The sequence below is a fragment of the Rosa chinensis genome, chromosome 6 (assembly GCF_002994745.2).
Source record: "Rosa chinensis cultivar Old Blush chromosome 6, RchiOBHm-V2, whole genome shotgun sequence".
NCBI classification, from domain to species: domain Eukaryota; kingdom Viridiplantae; phylum Streptophyta; class Magnoliopsida; order Rosales; family Rosaceae; genus Rosa; species Rosa chinensis.
In genome coordinates this window covers 61,513,285-61,537,511 of record NC_037093.1, presented here as the reverse complement: position 1 = coordinate 61,537,511, position 24,227 = coordinate 61,513,285, and the positions used below count along the sequence as shown (strand labels likewise).

General features: G+C 38.8%; 4 protein-coding genes across 5 annotated transcripts; 1 reads left to right on the top strand and 3 right to left on the bottom strand.

Annotated features, from left to right (window-relative positions):
• Positions 1-3,331: 3,331 nt before the first annotated feature.
• Positions 3,332-4,810, top strand: LOC112168919 (transcription repressor OFP8). The gene has a single exon (XM_024305852.2). It carries the CDS (start codon positions 3,749-3,751, stop codon positions 4,748-4,750), a length of 1,002 nt encoding a protein of 333 aa, XP_024161620.1. The 5' UTR covers positions 3,332-3,748; the 3' UTR covers positions 4,751-4,810.
• Positions 4,811-4,902: 92 nt separating this feature from the next.
• Positions 4,903-13,610, bottom strand: LOC112168918 (structural maintenance of chromosomes protein 4). 2 transcript variants are annotated; one of them, XM_024305851.2, is made up of 28 exons: positions 13,302-13,609; positions 12,971-13,060; positions 12,778-12,879; positions 12,406-12,582; positions 12,199-12,329; positions 11,699-11,777; positions 11,470-11,627; positions 11,327-11,402; positions 11,049-11,177; positions 10,828-10,972; positions 10,251-10,381; positions 9,859-10,011; positions 9,573-9,762; positions 9,298-9,431; positions 8,709-8,867; positions 8,204-8,512; positions 7,947-8,123; positions 7,559-7,642; positions 7,271-7,480; positions 7,088-7,177; positions 6,500-6,621; positions 6,268-6,423; positions 6,074-6,181; positions 5,929-5,989; positions 5,631-5,765; positions 5,455-5,542; positions 5,287-5,359; positions 4,903-5,202 (listed from the first exon to the last, which is right to left on the bottom strand). In XM_024305851.2, the coding sequence occupies exons 1-28, from the start codon at positions 13,446-13,448 to the stop codon at positions 5,079-5,081; spliced, it is 3,738 nt and encodes a 1,245-aa protein (XP_024161619.1). In that variant the 5' UTR covers positions 13,449-13,609; the 3' UTR covers positions 4,903-5,078. The 2 variants fall into 2 exon arrangements, with proteins under 2 accessions (XP_024161619.1, XP_024161618.1); XM_024305850.2 differs by having other exon boundaries at positions 5,929-6,181; positions 13,302-13,610.
• A 2,204-nt stretch (positions 13,611-15,814) lies between these two features.
• Positions 15,815-18,103, bottom strand: LOC112172354 (uncharacterized membrane protein At1g75140). Its single transcript, XM_024309654.2, has one exon. The coding sequence runs from the start codon at positions 17,860-17,862 to the stop codon at positions 16,006-16,008; it is 1,857 nt and encodes a 618-aa protein (XP_024165422.1). The 5' UTR covers positions 17,863-18,103; the 3' UTR covers positions 15,815-16,005.
• Positions 18,104-19,164: 1,061 nt separating this feature from the next.
• LOC112172818 lies at positions 19,165-24,075 on the bottom strand. Its single transcript, XM_040509035.1, has 12 exons — positions 23,836-24,075; positions 23,001-23,630; positions 22,862-22,916; positions 22,665-22,764; positions 22,327-22,564; positions 21,799-21,852; positions 21,567-21,706; positions 20,885-21,482; positions 20,600-20,711; positions 20,440-20,486; positions 19,951-20,094; positions 19,165-19,810 (listed from the first exon to the last, which is right to left on the bottom strand). The coding sequence occupies exons 1-12, from the start codon at positions 23,962-23,964 to the stop codon at positions 19,445-19,447; spliced, it is 2,613 nt and encodes an 870-aa protein (XP_040364969.1). The 5' UTR covers positions 23,965-24,075; the 3' UTR covers positions 19,165-19,444.
• Positions 24,076-24,227: the final 152 nt, after the last annotated feature.

Here is a 24,227-nt window from a genome sequence, read left to right as displayed (position 1 = left end):
AAAATATGATCGAAAAGTAAGTCAAAACTGGAAATCCGTACATTTTTTTCTTAATGCGGATATCCGCACCTGAGTAAAGTTATATATATATATATATATATATATATATACAGATCCTATCCAGAGCGGAGCTCCGCTTTGAAATTAACGTGTGAAGTTCGAGTTTTGGGTCACTTTTCGGTCTCATATCCACATCTCGACCGTTCAGTTTTTAGGTACTAGTGTATAGATCATCTCTGCAAATTTTCAGCCAAATTGATGATCGTTAAGGTATCTAACTCGCTTAAACCAATGGACGGACTGAATCTGTCAACCTGAACCGTACTAGCTTTAAGGCAGTTATCAATGCCTTAACGATCATCATTTTTTCTGAAAATTTGCAGAGACGATCTATACACTAGTACCTAAAAACTGAACGGTCGAGATGTGGATATGCGACCGAAAAGTGACCCAAAACTCGAACTTCACACGTTAATTTCAAAGCGGAGCTCCGCTCTGGATAGGATCTGTATATATATATATATGATGTCACAAGTGACTCCATCATCTCTAACTCTCTATAGGTCTCCACCGTTGCGGGCTCAACAGTCATCTATGAGAGCTGAGGGCGCAACGAAAGCGGACTCTGATTTTTTTATGCTTTATTGTTCCTTCCGGCTAGGTTTCATAGATCAAGTCATAAGGTCGAGAAATCCAAACTTTTCTGTTTTGTTTTGCACTATACACGTGTCTTACAATTGTACTCTATCTGGCTGTCGGGTCGTGAAAAGAATTTGTTGCCTACTGCTCCTTAACTTAATTAGAACTTTAGGTGGAAAATGAACGGAATATATAAACTAATAAGTCTGTTTTATTATATCATATCACCTTTCATTAACTTATTTGCTGGATTCTACATCAATACGAGTTAGAATGATGATCATGTAATTTTAATTAACAAGACTGGTGGATCTAGTGGTCGTGGTGAAGCTAATCACCATTTTCTTTTCGTGTTCAGCTATTTAAAAGTTAACAGTAATATATGTGTGCACGAAAGAAGAATGGGATATGATGATGTTTGTTAAAATGATTATAAGAAGTTTATACAAAAATAAACCAACAAATTAAAGCACTAAACAAATAAGAGGCGTGCAAAGGGCTGATGAGACCACGTAGGGGACCAAGTTCTCTTGGATCATAATATGTAACTTTATAATTATGAGTTTTTGTCTATTTACCTCAATTTTAGATATTTTTTCCTACTTAATTAAGTTTTTTTAATTCCCCCTTATCCAAAACACTCTAAGGAGCTCTTTCCTAATATCTCATTAAATTTTTTATTTTTTTGTTTTTTTTGTTTATTTTTTAGACTATTTTACCCTCACCCCTTTCTATGTAACAGAAATCATAGGGACTTCGTCAGAGTCCCGTCACCGGCTGCCGAATTTCTGCCAACGATCGTTGGATTCTTGTCACCGGCCACCACCCACAGGGATTCTCAAAAAACTTCACCGGAGGTCTCCAAAGGGGTCGTCGGAGATCTCATAGGTCGCCGGAAAGGTTTATTAACCCCCAATAAACGTCTATTGCCTAAAAAGAGGGCTTTTTGGGCAAGAAACCTCTATTGCTCCTCAATAAACGTCTATTGCCCTCCAATAGAACTTTCGATCGCCGAAATGGAATTGCCCTCCGAATAGACCTTTAACAAACCTCTATTGCCTCAATAGAACTTTTTTTTCTTTCAATTTTCTATCATTCTGGGCCGCCTGCCCCAATTTTACTAAAAGAAAAAAGAAAAAAAAAAGAAATTGATTTGAGCACCTAGAGAAAAGCTCTGGGCACCAAATCAGAGCAAACCATCCAAAGAAAAGCTCTTGGCCTCTGTTGCTGATATGCTTCCCCTTCTCTTCTTCTTCTTCTTCGCCGGTTGTAGACCTGCACTGTGAGAGATCCAACTCAACGGTTGCCTGGTTGTCAGCGTCAGAGTCGAAGTCCGTGCTGCAAGTCGAAGTCAGAAACTGGAATTAAAATTCGAAGTCGAAACCGTGCTGCACGACTACCATGCTGCACGTCGGCGTTGAAATTGTGCTGCACTGTCTGATTCGAAACCATGCTGCACTGTCTGAGTTGAAACCGTGCTGCACTGTCTGAGTGGAAACCGTGCTGCACGACTACGAATTGAGCCTCGATGCCCGACCGATTTGAGCCTCGATGGTGCTGACGAGAGAGAGAGAGAGAGAGAGAGAGAGAGAGAGAGAGAGAGATAGAGATGAGTGGCAGGCTGTAGTTTATTACTTATCTTAAGCGTAAATTGACATTTTACTTTAAATTGGGTGAGTATGAATATAATTTTATTGGTGGGGTATGTGCGAATACATTTGCTCAATTTTTTTGCTTTGGGTTAAGGACCCTATAATTATTAGGGTTGGGCATTTGAACTCAAAATCCCGAACCCGAACCCGTCCCATCCCATCCCGGGAGATATGGGACGGGATCATTAATTTTTTTTGGTGATAGGGATGGTCCCGTCTCGTCCCGAATACTTTGAGATTAGATTGGAATTGTAATTTCAATCCCGAGCTCATCTCGAAATAATTAATTTATAATTTAAATTAAAATTTTAATATATGTGTCAATTTTTGATAGGTTGTTTGTGATCATTTTTAATATTTATATTTGCCAATTACTCAATCTTCTTGACTTATTTCAAGTTTTGTAAAGCCATAAGGTTTGGATTGATAGTTTTTGTACGGATAATGCTCGTATATGTTGGTATTTAATTATTTTAAACTTTGAATAAATCATTATAATTGATTTGATGCTAAGTTGAATCATTTAAACATGGGATGATGGGATGATCCTGAATGATCCCGAACGAACCCAAAACCAAAAGAGATGGGAGGGGATGAGATTAATTTTCAAAAAAGACAATCCCATCCAGTTGTAAAAATTGGGTTTGGGTTTGGGTTTGGGATTATGGTCATCCTGGCCCATCCATCCCATCCCATGCCCACCCCTAATGTTCTCTTTTCATAACGGTAAATATGACATTAGCCGGTAAAGTCTTTGCAGTTTGAGAAGTGGGAATACATTTGCTCAATTTTTTGTTTTGGGTCAAGGACCCTATAATTATTAGAGTTGGGCATTTGAACTCAAAATCCCGAACCCGTCCCATCCCATCCAGGGCGATATGGGACGAGATCATTAATTTTTTTTGGTGATCGGGATGGTCCCGTCCTGTCCTGAATACTTCGGGATTAGATTGGGATTCCCTTTCAAAAAAGACAACCCCATCCCGTTGTAAAAATTGGGTTTGGGTTTGGGATCACGGTCATCCCGTCCCATCCCCACCCAGTAAATATGGCCCTAGCTGATAAAGTCTTTGCAGTTTGAGTGTTGCATGGAATTCGTCAACAACAACATACGCGTACCAGTGGTACTACTGTATACACCCACACACCCAGTTCAACCATGCTGAGGCTGCTATAGAATTTCATTCGATCATCCAATAATTTGATTATTACAAACAAACCATATACTACACCCATCTTCGAACCTAACAATCGCTACGGAATTCCGCGTAGCTTTCAGCACTTGGATTTAGTATTATGTTCATATATGATATATTCATACAGGTCTCTGTTTATGGCCGGCCTCAGTCGTAATAAATATAGACCAAATCATCCTTCTAGCATCCCCCACTCTGCAAGCTGCCTTCAACCTCAAAACCCTCCGAGGCTTAGACTTGGCAATCTCAATTCCACTTACGATGGATAAACGCTTCAAGCTCAAGCTCAAATTCCCTCGAGTTATTCCTATGATCCACTTTTGCCGTCCTAAACACAACCCCAATAATTCGGTGGTCGTTCCAGCAATTTACCGTCTGTCCCCGATGAACCCGAAAGTCGAGGACATCGACTACCCCAGCATCATCCTGCCGGGACCACCACCATCAACACCGGAGAACACTTCCGTCAAGCGCCATGTGTCTTCCGGCACCACGGCGGTCGGTTGCGGATGCAGCGGGTCTAGGTCGTGGACACGAGACCTCTTGTACTCCAGCATCGAATCACCAGAGTATGAAGTTAATGCAACGCCGCATTTGATGACTGAAAAGTACTACAACGATAAGAAGAACAAGAGCAGCAATGAGAAGAGGAGGAAGAAACCGAAAGCGAAAGCCAGTCTTCCTTCATCGGAAAGCAGTAAACGCTGGTTTAGCAGCGAAGAGGAGAATGAAGAGAGCGAAACCCCAATCTATTCTTCGAGAAGTTTCTCGACAGACTTTTCAGCTGTGCTTGAGACTATAAGCGAGGTATCAGACAAACAAAGTAGCAAAACGAAGAAGAGCAATTACAAGGTTAGGAGACTGAACCGAGGCGTGTCAAAGAACTGGAAAGAAGCAGAGAAATCATCAACTGGTGAGATAGGGAAGATCAAGTCGGTGTTCCAGCCGATGAGAGTGTGCAGGAGACAAGGGATGGTAAAGGAGAGCTTGGCAGTGGTGAAGAAGTCGGAGGATCCGTTCGAGGACTTCAAGAAGTCGATGATGGAGATGATAATGGAGAAGCAGATTTTCGAGGCAAGAGAATTAGAGGAGCTGCTACACTGCTTCCTGACCTTGAACTCGCGCCATTATCAAGGTGTCATAGTTGAAGCCTTCTCGGAGATATGGAAGCTCGTGTTTTCAGACACACCCTCAACGTCAAGTGAGTTCTACTGTTTTGCAGAGAAGTCCCAAACAGACCAACTGTCGAAGTTGAAGATCTGATACTGTCGTTGCTATCCCTTGTGTTTTACTAGATTTTCAATAATAAAAGATTGAGTGTTACCTAATTTTACATATTTATGATTTCTATTTTGTGCCCTAACAATTAAAAGATAAAGCAATCAGATAATAAGACTCGCTACGAGAAGCCATAGTTAAAAGCTCCAAAGCATTTTACTGAGAAAAATATAATATTTGAGTTCACAACCTAAATCAAAAGCCACCAACAGTAGCAACATCAGAGTAAAACATGAGCACTTAATATATATACAGGGCCGTAAGAAAATGATTGTGGCCTGATACTGTCTTTGATCTCGACATGTAAATTGCTTCAAGCAGCTGCATTTTCACAAACCACGAACCTCCCTGGATCAATGGTAATGCTTTTTGTGCAATTATCAGTTTTGTATATCCCAACAAGTCGATCCGCCAGCTCAAACATATTGTTTCTAAGGCTGCATAAAACATAAAAGAACATATTAAATAAGTCCATAGCTGTGAACCCAGTAATTACCCTTCAGCAAGACCAATCAGTTAACCTTATGATTATGAACTGTGCATCCTTGGTCCTGTCCTTTACATAATGACCCACAATAGAGACATTCTTGAAGTCTGCAAAACCACATGAACCATAACCATATAGATGAGATGAATGTTGGCCAAAAGAATGAACGTACATAAACTGCTCAAGCAATCATTAAAAGTACCTAGGGCGGCATCGATTTCATCCATTACATAAAGAGGTGTAGGCTTGTAATGATGCAGTGCAAAAACAAGAGCTAATGAGCTCAATGTCTGCAAGCAGTGAAAGTAGCAACGTTATAGAATTCATATGTATTGCAACTGGAGTCAAAGAACAATGAGTTGAAAATATCCAGAGTACCTTTTCACCACCAGACAAGTTTGCAATATTCTTCCAACTCTTCTTTGGTGGTCTCACACTGAAAACAACACCTTCAGAGAAGGGATCCAGAGAGTCCACTAGCTCAAGTTCTGCATCACCTCCCAGTGTAATCATCTATGTGCATATGACAAAAGTTAGGAAACAGATGTGAGAAAACTAAACAAAGTAGAGATAGAACTGTAACTACATATTCTTTTTGAGATTGTACTGTCAAAATGAAAGGTAGAAACATTGAGTCCATAAAATACTGGAGACAGAGAGGTAACAGCCGACAAACCTGATACATTTCCTTTAACTTCAAAGATATAGCATTAAATCCTGCCATGAACTCATCCAACCTACACAAATCAAAATATTTCAGTTCAGTTAAAGTTACAGCTTTGAAAAGAGGCAATGCATATAAAAATAAAAAGGTGGCATGCCTCTTCTTTCTCCATTCATTATACTGCCTCTTTATGTCATCACGCTGTTGAGTGACCCTATTAAGATCCTCAACTCGTTCATTATATAATGAGACCTTTCTCCGATACCTATTAGATTGAAGCAGTTAGAAGAGCTCTGTGTATACAAAATCAAATCAGAAATATAATACAGCCAATATAAAGGGAAGACCTACTCTGCGACTGAATCAAGATTCGGATTCATCTCTTTCAGTTGTGCTTCCAGAAGTGCTACCATTTCAAGGCCCTTTTTAAGGTCACAAGGGTTATTAAGAATTTCATCTGCTAGGGTTGCTTGAAGCTTTTCCGCGTCCACTAAATCTTTCTGAATCCTGCAAACAAGGTAACATAGAAAATGTTAAAATGTCAAATACACCATTCTAAACAAGGATTTCTCAATTCACGTACTGTTCCATATGCTTCATAAGATCAGTTTGCAAGTCATCAAGCTTTTTATTGTAATGCCTTCCCTTCAATTCCTGCTCCTTGTATACCTTCTTCTTTTCTTGTAATTGAAAAACAGCATTACCCTGTGACACAGATATTTTTCAAGGTGTTAATGGGGAATAAAACAATGACCGGATAAAATAGACATAACATAGATAATTGCAGAAATCTGAAATGACATATTTGGGACTATGAAATACAAATAATGATCAAGATCAAATATGATGAGGAAATATAATGAGACCGACTACAAATCCAACTAGAAATTCTACAGTTTTTTTTTTTTTTTTTTACTTTTTTTAAAGAGGATCAAAGGATTTCACTCCTACCCCCATGGTGACTCGAACCCATGACCTCGATCTTAGGTAGTGGGTGCTCTAACCACTGAGCTAACACCACTAAACTAGAAATTCTACGGTTGTGCTTACTGCTTCGCACATCACATTTTTGTAGATTTTGTGGCTAGATGCCACTAGTGGATTTTCACAATGGTATTAATTTCAGTACAGTAGAAAAAACCATAAGGATATGCATTTTATATCATAGTACCTCTGATGCCCGCAATTCATACAAAGTCTTTTTCATATTGTCATAGTCAGATTTCGCTTTATCTAACACATCTTTATGATTATCAATCAGCTGCAAAAGATAAAGAAAATCATATAGCAGTAAGACACATTTCTTTCCATATAACTGACCAGGTTGCATAAGAATAAAGTAAAAAATGTAAACCTTCTGTGTTCGCTCGTATTTCTCTTTAACTTCAAATGCCTTTTTTTCTATTTCTTTGAACTTGCCAGACAGATTTTCCTTCTCCTTACCAAGTCGTTCTATCTCATTCTTTGATTCTTCAATCACATTGGTTAACTTCTTTATAGTTTTCTGGCCAGTCTCAATTTGGACTTTGCGACGGTTAACCTCAGTGTTATTTTTGTCAATATCCTGACAATGAGAAGCACAAGTTAGGAAACACACTCCCTTACAGTGGTGCAGGTATTTCATAGTGGTGCATATACTTACAGACTGAATATCCTTGACTTTTGACTTCTGTGCTTTTAACCTCTCACCTCCAGCATTTTCTATGTTGCTCTGAAGTTTCGTGGCCTAAAAACACAGGCAACCAGGAACCAGTCAGTCAATCAGACCTTAAAATAAGAAATGTGTATGTACTTTTGTATGTATGTGTGCATACATTTACAACACCATATTATAATTTCCAAGCATGCAAATGTATCAATCATTCTCAGCAATTTCTAACAGTCATTCTCAGAAATTGAAAATTCAATGACATGGTAAGCCAAAAGATAAACCACATATCAATGTTACAACATATGACTGTATTTTGTTGTTCAATCTAAGTAAGCAAGCTACTACTTGCAAGTACAAAAGTCATAAATGAGTTCCACACCTTCTCCTTCAGCTGCTGAGACCCTTGTATAAGTTTCTGAATCTCTTTTTCTTCTGCAGCAATATGCTTCTTGAGTTCATCCAATTTCTCAAGCTCATCCTTCTTCGGCTGTGATGCAGCCTCCAGGGAACCAATTTGCTTCTCAAGATAATCATGTTGCGAATTCAGGCTGTCAATCTATTCAAAAAGAAAATTTTTATCAAAACAAAATTCAACTCAGATATACACCTCCTTGGTCAATCCATAATAACAATCACCTCTTTCTGGCTTTTAGCTAAGTCCATCTCCAAGCGTGCAACTGCATTTTCAGAGGCTTGATATCTCCTTGCTGCATCAGCAATTTTCTGGCGCAAATTATTTAATGAAGAAGCCATGGCTTCAAGCTCCTTTTCAGCAATCGCAACAGCTTCTCCTGACACACTGGTGGCACGAACAGAAGTGCCCATCTTGCCACCACGTGGCTTACCTCCCCCGCCACTCATAGTGCCAGATTTTTCAAATAGTGCACCATCAAGTGTTACCACTCGCCGAAAATCGTGATTCCCTCCATATGCAATTCGTGTTGCCTAACATTTGAGAGTGCCATTTAATAGCTTGCCCGACTAAAATAAACTTTATTAAGATGCAAAGTAAGACATAAATGATCACTAATTCTGTTTGTGAAAACAGAGATAATCAGATCAAAAATAAGTTTGGAGTTATTTTCAAAACAAATTAAAACTCACCTACATATAAGAGATCATTGCAAAAATTGAAATATACCTGGTCAAGATCTTTAGCTACAACAGTGTTTCGCAATGCTGCATAAAAAGCAAGTTTCATTGTCTCATCCTGCACCCTAACTAAATCAAAAAGGCGAGGAACTCCTTCTGGAGTGCTTATCTTCTCCTTCAACTTTGGTAAGAGATCAGCTTGCTTTTCCTGAGATATTAAAGTCAGAGTCTCATTACTCCCAAAAAAAAACATCCTGCACTGCATTCCCTGCCATTAGTAAAAAAGTGGCTACCAGACATAACCTTCATTTGTTATGCATTAACTCACACCTCAGAGTAAAACCTAATGTTTTAAAAGTAGTATTGAAAATTTGAAATGATTGCAACCTGCCTCAGTCCAATATGTTGAAAATGTGTTCAATCTAAACTCTGCAGTCTATAGAGATTCACTTTGTTTCGTTCTAAGTGGTCTCTTTGGTAAGTTATGAAGAGCTAGTTTACAAAGTTTTAAACAAATATCCTCCAATTCAATGGAACTGCCCTACAAACCACCTCCCACAAGAAAGTTGTTTAGGTGCTTAGAACAACGAATAAATGTTATGATTAATTCTACATGACACTGTGAGATGGAGGAATACCAATATCATGCAAGTCACAATTCCAAGGTTCTCTCTCCGGAGTAGCTCAACACATGATTGTGCTGCAATAGTTGTTTCAACCACAATATAATCAAGTCCGGCACAAGCTGTTGATATGGCAACATCATATTTTGCTGCGAACACAAGGTCATAACAACAACAACAAAAGAAGCTCAATTCCCAATCATAAAGAGGTATGTGAAGTACGTGCCTTTCAGAACACAAACACAAGTTTTTAGCAATTAACAGAAACCCTCAATGCACAGAATACTCACCATCAATAGCACCTAAATCGCCCATCCGTCCATATATTCCCGGTATCCGGTTGGAATCCTTAGCATGTAGAATTGCTTTTAGAACTGTTCCCTGACTCTTCTCAGAATCCAGAACAGACTTCAGTTCTGCAACCTTCTGTCTTGCAGCCTGTTCAATAGGAATGAGAGCCTCTTGTTCTCTGATGTATTCCTGCAAGAGACAACATGTTATCACCACATCCCTTGTTATGCAACAGAATGACTAAAAAATAATCAAAAGAAACTAAAAAAGATTAATAATACAGACTTGTTCCTCATTGCGAAATTCCATTGCTTCGCGCTTGCTCATTTCTAATTCGCTTTGAATCCTTGCAATGCCCGCAGTTTTTGTTTCTATCCTTCCCAATATATCATCCATCTGCTTACGAGCATCTTCAAAAGCTGCATGACCAGCTTCATGCTGAAATTTTAACATTTTCCTTTAGCAATATAATTCAATACTCAAACTAATATTGATAAGTTAAGTGGCAAGACAAAGAAATTTTAGTTAATAGTCACATGACCAATATTTATATACAACTTATAAAGGAAGAGGTTAAGCATATTTAGAGAAGCAGTGTCACCATTAGTTCATGCTTTTACTCATCAAAAAAGAAAAAAGAAAAAAAGAAAAAGGAAGAGTGAATATAGCAATGTCACCTTCTCATTTAAAAGCTTTTGTTCAGTACATTTAACTTCGAGTTTCCCCTTGTGCTCAATCAGTTGCTTTTCCCATGGTTCTAATTCAGCACGAACTTTTGTAAGCTCAGAGCGATATTTTTCAGTTTCCACTGCTTGTGAAAAGAGGGAAAAGAAGGAAAGCATATAACGGATTAGAAAATTAGGTACACGGTTGCATCGGTGATATGAAGAACAGATACTAAAGATGAAAAAGGAACTGAAAGAGCACCACATCCAAGGATGAAAACATTGTTACAACAGACATTGAGAGAAATAAGTAAGCATCCGGGGTGGTAATATCAAAGAGATTTAATGATTAGTTCATTGCCCTTATCTCACTAAGATGCAAACAATCCCCAAAACCATTACATTTAGACCTAACCGAAGTAAATACCATGTATGACTTTTGCTGGCATACAAAGTGTTTATCGTACTAACTTCATCAAAGTAAAATTAAAAGTATGCAATAATATTACCACAAGCCCTGATTTGGCAGAAGCTGTTAAAACAAAGAAAATTTCAAGATTTTGAACAATGAAAATTGAAAAGAAATCACCTTTTGAATTCTCTAGAATTTCCTCTAGGACTTTTTCTTCATCCAACAATCGTTTTTGCAGTTGCGGAATACTTTCCTCAAGTTTTGGGATCAGATTTGTCGAGTCCTCACACTCCTTCTCTGTGTCAGCAATCTTTAACGAGTCCTGTAGTTAAAACAAAAGGTAAGATTTATATCTATTCCTTTGAACTAAAGAATGTCGCCCTCTCTCTCTTCCTTACCTTTTGAAGTTTATCTTTGAGTTTCTTGATCTTCATCTTCTTATGCTTCAGATCTTCCCTATACTTAAGATCCTCCCTTTCAAACTCCTTAAATTCTTCATTACTGCTTCTGAGGGCATTATCAAGTTCCTAGTTCAATGAAACCAGAACACAGAATCTGGTCATATCTTGACAATGCAGAATTGTTTTGGTCACATGACCAAATCAGAAATTCACATATCATAGTTATAGGCTTGGTTTGTGACAACAGAAAATGCATGTAGAATTGTAAACCAAACCTCTTGTTGTTTCATATGTTTACTGTAGACAGAATCAAGCTCCTTCAGTGCATTATTACTCTCCTGGATCTTCTCCCTAAACAATAACTGAGCACCTTAGTAAAAGTAAGTTTTAAATCAACTTTACTAACAACACGACTTACCTTTCGGTCTTTAGATTTTCTTCTAAGCTAGTTATATTCTCCTTTAGATCAGCCATTTTTGCAGTGGTATCTTCATGAGCCAATTTTGTGGCTTTCTCTTGCCATTTCAGAAGTGACAACTCTTTCAGCATATAGGCTTCCGCTTCATTTTTCACATCCTGTTCAATGACATGTCAGAAAGTGAATGAAACATATCAGAAGCTAGCCTATCAATGCTGCACATACGTACCTCCAAGGCATCTCTTTCTTTCTCAGCCAGTTTAACCATTTGCACAACACCAGACCTCTTCTCATTAAGGGATTCTAGCCTATGAGATCAAACACCATGCACAGTTAGAAACATGAGAATTCTGCATGAGCAAAAGAATATCTGTCCTTCAAATATCTTGGCAAAAAGTAGGGGAAAGTGTTCCCATCAGCAACCAAAGTTTGTAAAGCCACCAAGTTATGTATCAGATAAGTAACACATGGGATTATATTCACATTCATTTTAGCTTCTGGTGCTTATTGAATTGAAAAATTCTAAAAATATCCATCTGTTCTGTAAAATAGGCATGCATGACAAGTTTCCATAGCTTTCACTTTCTAGCAAACTAACAAAAACTGTACGTGCTTTGCATCAAACAAGTAGACATAAAATGTGGGGCTAAATTAAAATATGTGCTTTCAAGAGCAATGTTAAAATATGAAAACTTTTCAATGAACTAAAACACAGGCAAATGTACTCACTCTTTATATGCTTCATCAATTTTTTCAACATATTTGTTAGTCCCAATAATGTCCTCAAGGTATTCAAGAAAACCTTCATCATGGGATCCTTGAGCTTTTGGCTTCATAAGTGAAATCTGCTCAACTTCACCCTGATAGTAATCATAAGTAAACTCTTAATATAACAACCTTAAACAAACTAGAAGAGCAGAATGTCTAATATCAAACCTGAAGAATCAAAAAACGATTGTTGTCTAGGTCAACTCCTTTCCCTTTCAGTTTCTTGGTAACTTCAGTGAAATTACTTGCACGGTCATTGATGTAATACTTGGAGGTGTTATCCCGATATGCTATTCTAGTAATTACAAAATCACTTCCTGGAACAACTTCAAATTCTCCATCATCCTGTAATAATTGCAAATATAGTGTGAAAAAATCATCAAATTTTAACAACTTAAGCTCCCACCTGATAAAGAAGAAAATAGGAATGCAGCCAAGACTGTAAATCACCGTATTATCATTACTACATATCAGAGTAAATTGATTGATTTTTTTCAATTATTATCAGACTTGTGGAGTAACATGAAAAGAGTAAAGTACCATGTCAATGATCTCTTGGAAATGAACAGAAACTCCAGCACTATCCAGATTCTGGTGATTCGTGGAGTTATGTATAAGCTCCGAAACTTTGTTCAGTCGCATCTAGACAATTACATTGCACAATTAGGCTCCTAAAACAAGTAAAACAAAATTCAAAGAAGAATGCAAAAAACCCAAAGGAGCATCAATATACCTGCTTAGCTCGTTTTCCAAATACAAAGAGCATTGCATCTATCACATTGCTTTTACCACTCCCATTTGGTCCAACAACTGCAGAAAAGCTCTGAATAAAAAATAAAAATAAAAACTACATCAGTAAATATATAAATTAACTGAAACAAATACAAATAGAACCAGCTTCCGCAGCTCACTCAATCCCTACATGTTTGAATTATTTGACATAAACAAAATAAATTTCAAACCTAACCTAAAATTCCTATTTCACGGGCACAAACAAAATCCCTAGCTTCCAATTTTACAAAATTAAGTAAGTAACAAAGGAAATTTCGCCGGAAAACCCTAACCTTGTGGAAAGGACCGACCCGTTGCTCGCCGGCGTAAGACTTGAAGTTCCTCATGACCATTTCTCTGATGAACAGCCTTGGGCCCCTGGACGCTCCACGAGCGGTGTCGGAGCCATCGGCCATGGACTCGTCGTCCTGCGGCTCCATCCCCAATTTCACCGAGTCGACTCGGAGCCTTCGTTTATCTTTGAAACCTAACTGAGAACCGAGAAGAAGAAGAAGAAGCGAGATGCTTCTAAGTGAAAGAGAAACGAAAGTGAATCGCTAATTGCGAGTCTCTGATCTACATTTACACCGAAGCGCCATTTATAATTTAAAATTTTATTTATGTTTTTAATCAATTTTTTATTTAGTTTTGGGTTATAAAGATAAGGTGCGTCGTTTCCCTTTTCTTTTTCGGCGGGAAACTGAAAATTTTGAGTTTTGCCCTGAGAGGGTTCTCGAATGAGAAATGGGCCCAATATCAGGCTTCCTTAGAAAGAGCATCACGCCTCAATATATGGCCCAAAGATTGTTAAAAAACCATTGGTTTTCAAAACTTTGACGCCTCGTTTGGACAGTAATTACTTTGTCTTTCAGTTTCTTATGAAATGAATTTTTCATGAACTTTCAGTTTCAGTATTTAGTGACATAAACAAAGTTATTAAGAAATTTGTAATTAAGGTAATCAAACAATTAAAATGAGTAATAAATGCAAGAAAAAGATGGAGGAATTCATCGGATTCCTCTTGGGTATGGAGAAACCCATATCTTTCTTTTTATGCTGGATTTTCTATTTTAAACGCTTTTTGACTTTTGACTCCTAAACATTTACTAATTAAACAGGAGCGAAGATCTAGCTCTGATGACTGTTTTTCTTGTTCGATGGCGGTGTGTGGCAGGAGACCGGGATCGGGGTTGGTTTTTCTCTGCGGTGGCGTTGCAATGACCTGGATCGGGTTTGGTTTTCTTTGTGCATGGGTTGCAACGTCGGGGCCCGTGGCAGTGTGGGTCACAAGAGGTGGGACAGCTGCGGAGCGGATCGAGGAGGTGCCGGTCATGGCGGAGTGCGGCGGAGGGAGCTTTGCTTGACTGTTGTGAACGACGGGAGAGCATATAGTTTTGGTGGACTGGACCGGGCCAACGGAACGGGCCTTGGGTGGACTTTTTGTGGTGGCTGCCTTAGTTGGGCTTTGAGTTTTGGGCTAGGGCTTCGGCCCTAGTGCATTATTTATGTATTAGCTTAGTCTTTTATAATAAAGTTCCTTTTAGGAAGCCAATGCACGTTATGTGCACTCTATGTATCTTTAGCGCTTCTGGAGTAGTACTAAAGGAGGATCTCCGCTATGTCTACGCCCATGACAAGTCTAATGAGTGGGTCTATTTCTATGTATCACTGTGGGTACTATCACTATCTTCTTGTCTGTCTGTACATGACAGCGGAAAGGTATGTAACGGCCTATTATGGTTTTAGATGAATACATCTATCAGCACCCGGATTTGGGTTTGGTTCAAAATTAACTAATACTAATTTGAATAGCTAATGCAAAGAAAATGTATAGTTAAGAGATACAGTATCTTTCTCTCTCTATTTTTTTTTTTTTTTTTTTGAGGTAAGTGTGGATTTCATTAATGCATGCCAAAATGGCCATTACATATCCTTCTACTGCTTTCAATTAGACAGATCAAGAAGTTGTAGAAAGAGAACTATTGTGATATATAGAGATAGACCACCTATATTCGAACTAACCGCTCACTTATTTAAAAGTGAGCCTATAAACTATGGAAAAGATAGACACAGCAAATAGGCTCCTACCACAACCATCTATATTTTTTCTTTGCCCTTCAAGCGAGGGCTTGGGGGCTTACCTGAGTATAGAACCGTTAAGACCTCATCAGCAGAGACCGTCTTCGACTTTGGGGTTTTATTCTTGGACCCCAAAGGCCTTCCTCTCTTCTTTTTTGTATCTAATACTTCAAGAACTGGCTTTGGCATCATGATCTCAACCGGCACTAGCATGCCACCAGGGGTTTCCACAAGACCCAAAAATTTTGCACTGAATTTAGAAGAGAATTCAGGCAGCTTCATTTTTTTTTTGCAGAGGCCACAGGACTGGTCTTTCCCTCAAGCAGGTCGGACATCAAAAATTGTAATTTTTTTGGGGAGGGAAAAGATCTACCCCGTTTAGCTTGGCCCTCCACCTCTACCGGTACAAGAGCAAGGGAGTCCTCGTCTCTAAGACTCTAACTGTCCTTGCCTCGTCTCTAAGTCTCTCTATGTAGTTTATTATCAATTTTTTATTTCTATATCAGCAACAACAACAACAATTTTTTTTTTTAATTTCACGTAATATAAAATCCTGGCTCTGCCACAACCATTTTCATAACAATTTCAAGTTTTCAACATACACCGACAAACAGGTTCCCACGTACATTTAGGATTGAATTTCACCAAGGAGTTATGTTGAATAAACAAAAATGGATTCATATGAAGTCTAGACAGAGTAGCTAGTAGTCTAGTAACAGATATACAGTTTAGTAGCAGATACACCGACTTATCATCATATTTCTTTTCTATGTTTTATTGTTGATTGAAGACTTTGAAGTAATGTTACAAGTACAAGAAGTGCAGGTTCAAATGGCCTTAAACTGCCATCTGAGTGATCTAAGAATTAAACCTTAAACGAACTTCTGAAGTGAAAGTACATGAAAGTGATTATACAGGTCAGTTGCTATCATCCATAACTTGGTTGTTCACAAACAAACTTTCCCTCCGTTTTGGGAATCCCGAAGATTCTAACGCAGACCCTCTGAATTTCAGCTCTGAAGCTGTTCGAAAATTAGGATCAACAGATGATGGTCTCGGGTTATGATCGTTCGTACCTGGCCTAAATGAACTTGTAGCTCCACCTGCATACCGTGGAGGAGAGACGTACCTCCTGGATGGACCTCTGAGACCACCACCTCTAATATCCATCATATCAGCATTTCTTGATGAAGAGTCCACAAAAGACCTTTCTCCAGTGCTATTTCCACCCAATGGAGCCCCTGTTGTAGCTGAAGTCGAACTAAATGGATCATCGGGTCCCCATGAAGTGAGTGCTTCTTTCTTCTTAGCGAAAAATTGCCAAGCTCCAAATAGGAAAAGTACAAAGAAGAATACAGGGCTAGTCCATAGCATCGTACTAAATTCACCTTTAGATGCAGGAAGGTTCGAGCGATACATTCCTACATACCCTCCGCCAAGACCAAGAACAACAAGCTTTTCGCGATCACTAGCAATTAACGGTATCTCATTTCTTTTCTCTGCATCAGCATCCATGGTCTGATAATTTAGAAAGGACGATCTAATCTCATCAAGACCAGCAGAGAAGATAAGTCGAGGAGCACCCACCCTAACATAATGTTGGGACGACACATTATACACGAAAACCTTCTCCCCGCTAACAATAAGCAAACACCCCTTTATCGCCTGGAAAGCAAGAGGCTCATCCATTTCAAACTTCTTCTTGGATCTAACCCTGCACTTGAAGTTCATCACATCCCCCAACAACAGCACATGAATCAGGTCACCTTCTGATGTAAACCCGTAAGCTTTAGACCGCTCCATGGCGTCAAAAACATAGTACCGAGACAGCGAGTGATTCAACCCTTCACATTCAGACTCCCTAATCTTCATGGTCCTCAAGTCCAATGACCCTGCACCCGTCTCCGTCAAAAACAGAAGCCGCTGCTTCAAGAAAGCAAGCGGCCTACTCGACGGCATAGTGGAACCATGAACTGTCCCATTCTCTTTATAAACCGTAATCTTCCCACTCACATCACTGGCCAGTATGTAACTCATCCTCCCAACATGATGCACCTCCAAAATAGTAACCGGCAGCCCGTCTTCCCCGATATCAAACTTGCTCACACTCTCCATCATCACCGTACTCCACTCTTCTCCACTCACCCCCTCCCAAACCCTATGCATCAAAATCTCCCCATTCTTATGCCCCGTCACCACAAAGCTCTCGTTCTTATAAATCGACAAGAACGAAGCCATGGCCATTACGGGTGACCCCAACAGCGTATCAAACTCCACCACAACATCCCCATTTCTCAGAAACACATAAACCCTCCCTCTCTCATCCCCAACCGCAACGTACTTACTACCCCCCTCGTGATCCCGGAACGGCAACACGTGGATACATGTCGCCTGGGAATCCAATTTCACAGCCGAAACAAACTGAAACCTGTCCGACCAAAACGGACTGAACTTCGTTACCGAAACTGCCCTCGCCCTCTCTCCTTGTTGCACTTTTTCTTTTTGCCCGCCGTGTTTTTCATTTTCTAGTTTAGGCGAGACTAATCCCTCTACCACTTTCGTCTCCGACAGCTTGGATTCTAACCTAGCTACTATTTCAGTCAGGTTTCTCACTATCTCCTCCAGACGCTGCAACACAAGCTGTTGCTGATTGGGTTCGGTTTCGGTTTCGGTTTCGGGTAGTTCATGGGAATTGGATTTGACTAAGGGGTTAGAGGATGAGAAAACCAAGAGGAAGTAGATGAGAATGAACTTGCCTTTTATTGTGATCGCCATTTAACCGATGAGAGAGCTGGGAACCTCTTCTTGGTTGCACTAGTGTTACAGTTTCGCCATTGCTGCGGATCTGCGACGCGTGTGGATCTGGAATCGGAGGATTTTGGATCGGGTTTTGGGTAGATTTGAGGGAACAGTCGTGCGGGTCGGTCGGTCGGTCAGCTGAGACCTGTGAGCCTTTTTGACTTGGGGTCTTTATTGTGTGTACGGAGGTGAGATTATGTTTCAGACTTGAGTTGTTGGGAGAGTTCGTGAGTTTATATTTTACAGAATTACCATTTTCGGTGTGGAAAAAGGGAAAGATATATTCAGCCTGTATTTCTTATCTTTTGTACCATGTGTTCCTCACTTCCTTGGCTCCCTGTCCTTTAGTAGTGCGACACGTAGGACGGTGGCCGCGATTTGATTAGGGAAATTTTTACATTTTAGGCATTGACTTTGACTTGGATTTTCACCTTTTCCTACCTACCCGCGTTTCACGCAGGTAAAATTAGCTCTTGTTTAGTTCGGGAAAAGAAAATAGGAAAGTAATTCATCTATTTTCGTGGATTAGAAATTAATTTTTTCATACACTTTCCATTTCGGTGTTTTGTGACATAAAAAATGTTATCATGAAATTTATTACATTGACTAATGGTTTAACTAAAATGTTAGTGTAAATAAACTGTTTGCATTTGCTTTAACTAATGGTTTAATTAAGAGGTTTTTCAATCCAATTCTATTTTGCTATATAAAAGATAGATTCAGTCTACATATCTTTTTTTATTAATCGCAGTCTTTTACTATAAAAGGGATAATTCAATAGGAAAAAGAAGGAAACATTGGGACCGTTTGGTGCTTAAACCAATATATAAAGAGTTAAAAGGCAACGCACTGATAACTAACTGTGATTAAAAATAGTAATTTCAGAAAAGCTTATTCAGAAAATAATTTATATTTGTTATTCTATGAAATCTTGTTTGACCTTCTTTAATTATGTTAATATATAAAGAGTTTATAAAAGTTAAGTGCACTGATCACTTTGATAAAAATAGTAATTTAAGGAATCTTGTTTAGAAAATGAATTAGATTTGTTATCCCATGAAATCTTGTTTGACCTTCTTTAATTATGTTAAGCATGAGGACAATTATCACCATTTATTACAAAAATGTATAATAGGAATGCGAAAGTATATAATTAATCAAGGAACAAAATCTTTTGTCTGTGAGGTGAGTGATAAATTGACAAAAGAGATTCATCCTTTAAAAAAAAAAAAAAAGAATGGTATGGAAGTGATGGAACTATGTATATTGCATCCAATATAGAGGGTGAATTTTATCTTTAATTAAGAGGATAAGTTTTACAAAGTAACAACTAACAAGTATGTGAATACAGTAACACTAACAGGCTACAATTAACAAAAAAAATTCTTATGGAATCTATGGATATTGCATCCTAATATAGAGAGGATGAATTTCGTCTTTAATTAAAGGGATAAGTTTTACAAAATAACAACCAACGAGTTTGTGAATCCAAAAGTAACAGACAAGGCATCACCAGTAACTCCATCATCTTCATTGAGAATGTTGGTTGATTAAGTTCTTACATAGAAACTAGGTTCTTTGTTTGCCTTGACTGAACTCTTCCCACTCTGAATGAAGCTAATGCTGATTGAATCGTTCTATCAACGGAGACTGTTCTTCTCATTTGAATAACAGATTCCCTGTGAATTGTTTGACCTACAGATTCGGTGTCAATTGTTTGATCGACGGATATGGGTTGAATAGTTTCATCAATGATAGACTCCTTATAACAGCGCTTTGAATGCAAGGAATTTTGCCTCAGTATCTCAAAGAATGAAGTATCAGTCTTCACAACAGCTTCAGGTGTTGATTTCTCTTTACGACTCTTCATTTGGGAACTACTGAACTTTGCTGTAGTTCTTGCTGGTGTACTCTCTCTCTGAAACTGCATATTATTATAGCCAATACAAATGTTCAGCGTTAGTGTAAAAGGTTATGATTTGGCACCTTATACTGACTACAGAACTAGGTATAACTTTAGACAACTCGAGCTCATATGTGCTTCACTTCCCTAATAGAGCTTACCATATCTGAAGAATCCTCTGACACTGAGGTTGTGCTCATGCTATTGCTGTCATCTCTTCCAAAGATAAAAGAGCAGCGAGCTGTGCTTAATCCACGCTTACGGGATGAAGGCAGAGAATGATTTGATCCCCGTATGAATGATGACTGCAACATTACCAATGGGCAGAGTATGGGCAGAGTTATAACCAATAGCATCTTACACAAATCTTCCCAAAGTCAACAAATATTATGCCGTGCTGATCTAAAAGTATAATCCAATCATAATATTCAATCTCAACATTTCATGAATTTCTGTATACAGAAACTAACAAAATTCCTTGTAGTCTTAAAACATCCTAGGGGAAGCTTTGACATGAAGAAATCAAACTAGTGCCAGATATAATAATTAGGGTGCTTGTGAAACATAAAGGTAGGCAAGAATGAGCCTGCACAAATGTGCAAATTTGCAGACAAGTTTGAATTTAAAAGCCAGTAACACAAGCTGATTACCTTCGGTATGATCCCATTTCCTCCCATGAGCTGCATACTAGAAATGGCTGCAAAATACGAAAAAAACAACAAGAATAAGAAAAATCTATTAAAAAAATAAAGTCAACAAACTTTAGGATATAACTTTCACACTGGTAAAATTATGCCAATTTAATCTTACCGGATGTTTTGCCCTTCTTAGTGTCAGGCACAATATTCAGCTTCTTTATACGACCAAAAACCTCGCTACAACTTTCATCCTCAGCTGGTGACAAGAAAGTTGCCTGCTCTTCCTGTTTTAAATTAAGACGTTCTTGTAAGTTAAAAGAGTATCTTCAGAGCAAATAACTTCAGATATACAGTTATACAAAACCTAAAGAGCGGACATGTGGTTTGAACAGGAAAAAGAATTTCAACCATCACAGGGATCTAAAAGTCAACACATAAAATTAGTGTTAAAACTCACAGCTTTCTCAAACGAGCACGGCTTAGCTGGCCTCTTTTCTGGTTCATCATCATCATCATCTGATGACAAGTATACATCATTATCGGTAAACATTTGAGGAATCATTTGCTTTGCTATTCTTAAATTCATTTGCACCGAGACTTTTTTTGGTGAACCAGAGGCAGAATTGTTGCCTAGTACATCTGCAGCTTCATCATCAGACTCTTGATCTTCCTCTTCTTCTGCATGTTTCTCTTCAAGCGACATTGTTTCTCTTAGTTTTGAACCAAACATCAGTTTCTGCATAAGTTTTTCTGTTCCAGAAGCATCCTGTTGCTCAAGCCATTTTTGATGGAGTTCATTCCGTCTTTCACCATCAATCGGATTTTCTTCATATCCAGTTGCTATCATATCATTAAGATCCTCAGCATCTTCGTCAGCCTCATCTTCTTCTTTATCTGGGAACAGAAACTGGTCATGATCACCATCGTCTTCTTCCTCAGCTTCATCATCAACAAAAGCTTTGACAGGATCACAAATTGGGGATGTAGACAAATCAGCCAATCCAGGGGAATGAGGATCGACATTTTCTTTGTCATTGTCCTCCTCATCGGAAGAACTATAGAAATAAAAGTGTCTTTGTCAACTTCATCACTAGGAGTTACAGACAAAGATTGCACGAAGAGAAATATAAATTACTTACACATCATCAGGGGGAGTGGAATCAAGTTTTAACCTTAAGTCCATTGCAAGTTTGGAAGGTAAAAAAACCTCCTCCAAAGGACTACTGGGGGTATCATTCTCATCTTTAGAGTCGGTAGTCTGGGAATCAGAAAACAAATCCTAGAGCAATGCATAGGGTGAAATAGTTAACTTCAAATACACAATCTGTTTTAAGAGTGATACGCCTCAGAAAATTATAATGTGGAAAGTACCTGAGTATCATCAACAGGAGCTCGAAATGCTTGCTTGGATACCTTATCAACATCCTGCAATTCAACATTCAATCATATTAATTGGCAAGTTTATCTCAATGTAATGCAAGAAACCATTTATCCCAGCAATTAAAACATATTCCATGAAGACTTCTGGTGACAGTTGAGATAATCTTAATATCAGAGGCATAATTCAGGTATCACCTAGAAAAGATTAGCAATGATGATGAAAACATTCTGTGAACTCCAATGAAAAATTTTGCCACTCTGATAACTTTCTGTGCACAGAAAGCCTCAGCACTAGTTTTATTTCAAAATGCCCTCGATTTTAGCTTCACATAGTTATTATGAACCGTAGCTCACAAATTTACGGATGCATCACACAATGCACTCATTTGTGATTAAGTAATCTTTTCTTACTTTTTCCTTTTCTAAGCACAGCATATATATTCATCAAGAGACACCTAGTTATTGCACTTTTGGATCTAAGCAACAAAAAATTATCAAGAAACGTGTCTTCAAACTTACCATCTGGGAAGAAACATTTTCATGGCCGGAATGATCTATATGATCATTAGAAGCATCCATACACACCACATTTGTACCACTCCCTTTTTCAGTCTGGCATGCAATTGGCTCCTTAATTGCTGCTTTCAATACCTCACTGCCTCCAGTCACATCCACAGGATCACCTTCTGAACTGAACTCCTCCATAATCCGTCTGGAAGGTCCATTGTCATCAACAAAAGAATTCATAGTCATAGACCTGCAATACTCAGAAAACAATATCGCATTGTTGTAATTACAAGTTGATTGAACAAACACAGAGACCAAAATCATTTCATTTCTAACAATAGAATACCCACTTTTTTGAAACCTCCAGTTTTCTTCGCCGAATCTTCTCCAGAATTGACGATATGGGCTTCTGAACAATTGGCATAGGTTTAAATGCTGCTTCTCTGGTTTCTGACCAGGAAAATGCAATGTATTAGTAACATTATTGATTTACATGGTTGCATCACTTCAATTATGTACATCCTTATGTTCCAGATAAAGTTCAAACCTCGCAAAAGTCTCTGAGTTTCTGCATGAAGCTGCTTCAGATGCTCTTGTCTTTCCTATAAAATCAGAACAACTGAACATAAGCAAAAGCACATAAACTAATTGCACAATGTAATAATTTATTTGAGAACTCTAATCACCTTTTCAGCCCTCCTTTTGCTCTTGGCAGCGGCATCTTTAGATTTCGCATCATCACCAACGCTCTTGGCCCTCTTATTCTTCTTCTTCTTGTCCTTCTCCTCCTCACCGCCATCGGAACTCCGCCTTTTCTTCTCCGGTTCCTCCATCATCGTATCCCTACTTTCATCTAGCATCTCTTGGCTTCGCTCTTGGCCTTTTTCTCCGAAATCCTCATCCACAGACTCAAAATCCAAAGCCCTCTTAGCTCCAGAGGCATCTCCTTCACCTTCACCCAAACCATCAAAACCAGAATTCATTTCTAAACCAGATCCCTTTTCACCTTCACTACCGAAATCATCGAAACCAGAATTCAACTCTCCCTCACCATCAAAACCAGGATTCATTTCACCTTCATCGCCCAAACCCTCCGATCCAATCCTTGACTCCGATTGCTCATTCGATTCCCCTAAATCGAGGCCTTCGAATCCGGCGGCTCTCTCTGGTTGATCGAGGAGTGGATCTGGGGAAACCCTAACTCCTTTCTTTAAGCGCTTCAGCTTCCTTTCACGGACCGGAGGGGAAGCCTCGTCGGAGTTTGGTGGGAGCTCAAAATCGTCGTCGAACTCCATCTCTCTGCTTTGGGTTTCTCTCTGCAACGGATTGAGAAGAGCTAGGGTTATAATCAGACTATGGAACTTTTGGGGCGAATCTGAACTAATCTAGTGGTGGGTTAGTTTTGCAATTTAAGCGCCAAATGATTCAAAATAAATTTCGATCGCTATTTTGTGCCGCCAAATGTACAAGTCCACTGAAAATGGGCGGGGACATCCGGACCGTTGATTACCAGGGAATTACAATTAGCGTTTGTGATTGCATCACACCAAATGCAACAGAAGTGAATGGTTCCTTGCTGGCAGATCTAATGGGCTTTAATTTAAGTCGAAAATTATTCCATTTCCTGGTGGTTAACCCGCTAGAAAACATCCACCATCAGTGAACCGAACACTATTAAGACTACCCTTGGTTTAAGTGGTTTAGTTTTTCTTTTAAAGTTTTCCTCCGATTCTACACACGATGGGGAGCAATTTGGATTAGGGTTTTCTACCAGAATATCGGAAATTCAGGTCTGTGTTACTGCTAATGGAGAACAAGATATCATCTGTGCAAGAATATCATTTGATCCGTAGACTTGAACCTAGTTCAAATACACCAAGCCAGTACAAGCAGGAAACATGGTCAGTACAGGA

Bases quoted from the DNA above. Each gene is read 5' to 3' on its own strand.
- LOC112168919 (XM_024305852.2), top strand. From the start codon at position 3,749: ATGGATAAACGCTTCAAGCTCAAGCTCAAATTCCCTCGAGTTATTCCT.
- LOC112168918 (XM_024305850.2), bottom strand. From the start codon at position 13,448: ATGGAGCCGCAGGACGACGAGTCCATGGCCGATGGCTCCGACACCGCT. The intron at 11,628-11,698 runs GTACGTATGTGC...GTCATTGAACAG, and splicing joins AAGAAAGAGATGCCTTGGAG to GATGTGAAAAATGAAGCGGA. The intron at 6,424-6,499 runs GTACGTGAATTG...CCTTGTTTGCAG, and splicing joins CTTATGAAGCATATGGAACA to GATTCAGAAAGATTTAGTGG.
- LOC112172354 (XM_024309654.2), bottom strand. From the start codon at position 17,862: ATGGCGATCACAATAAAAGGCAAGTTCATTCTCATCTACTTCCTCTTG.
- LOC112172818 (XM_040509035.1), bottom strand. From the start codon at position 23,964: ATGTTTTCTAGCGGGTTAACCACCAGGAAATGGAATAATTTTCGACTT. The intron at 22,765-22,861 runs GTTTGAACTTTA...TTTCCTGGTCAG, and splicing joins AACTCAGAGACTTTTGCGAG to AAACCAGAGAAGCAGCATTT. The intron at 20,095-20,439 runs GTAATCAGCTTG...GTAATGTTGCAG, and splicing joins GAAATGGGATCATACCGAAG to TCATCATTCATACGGGGATC.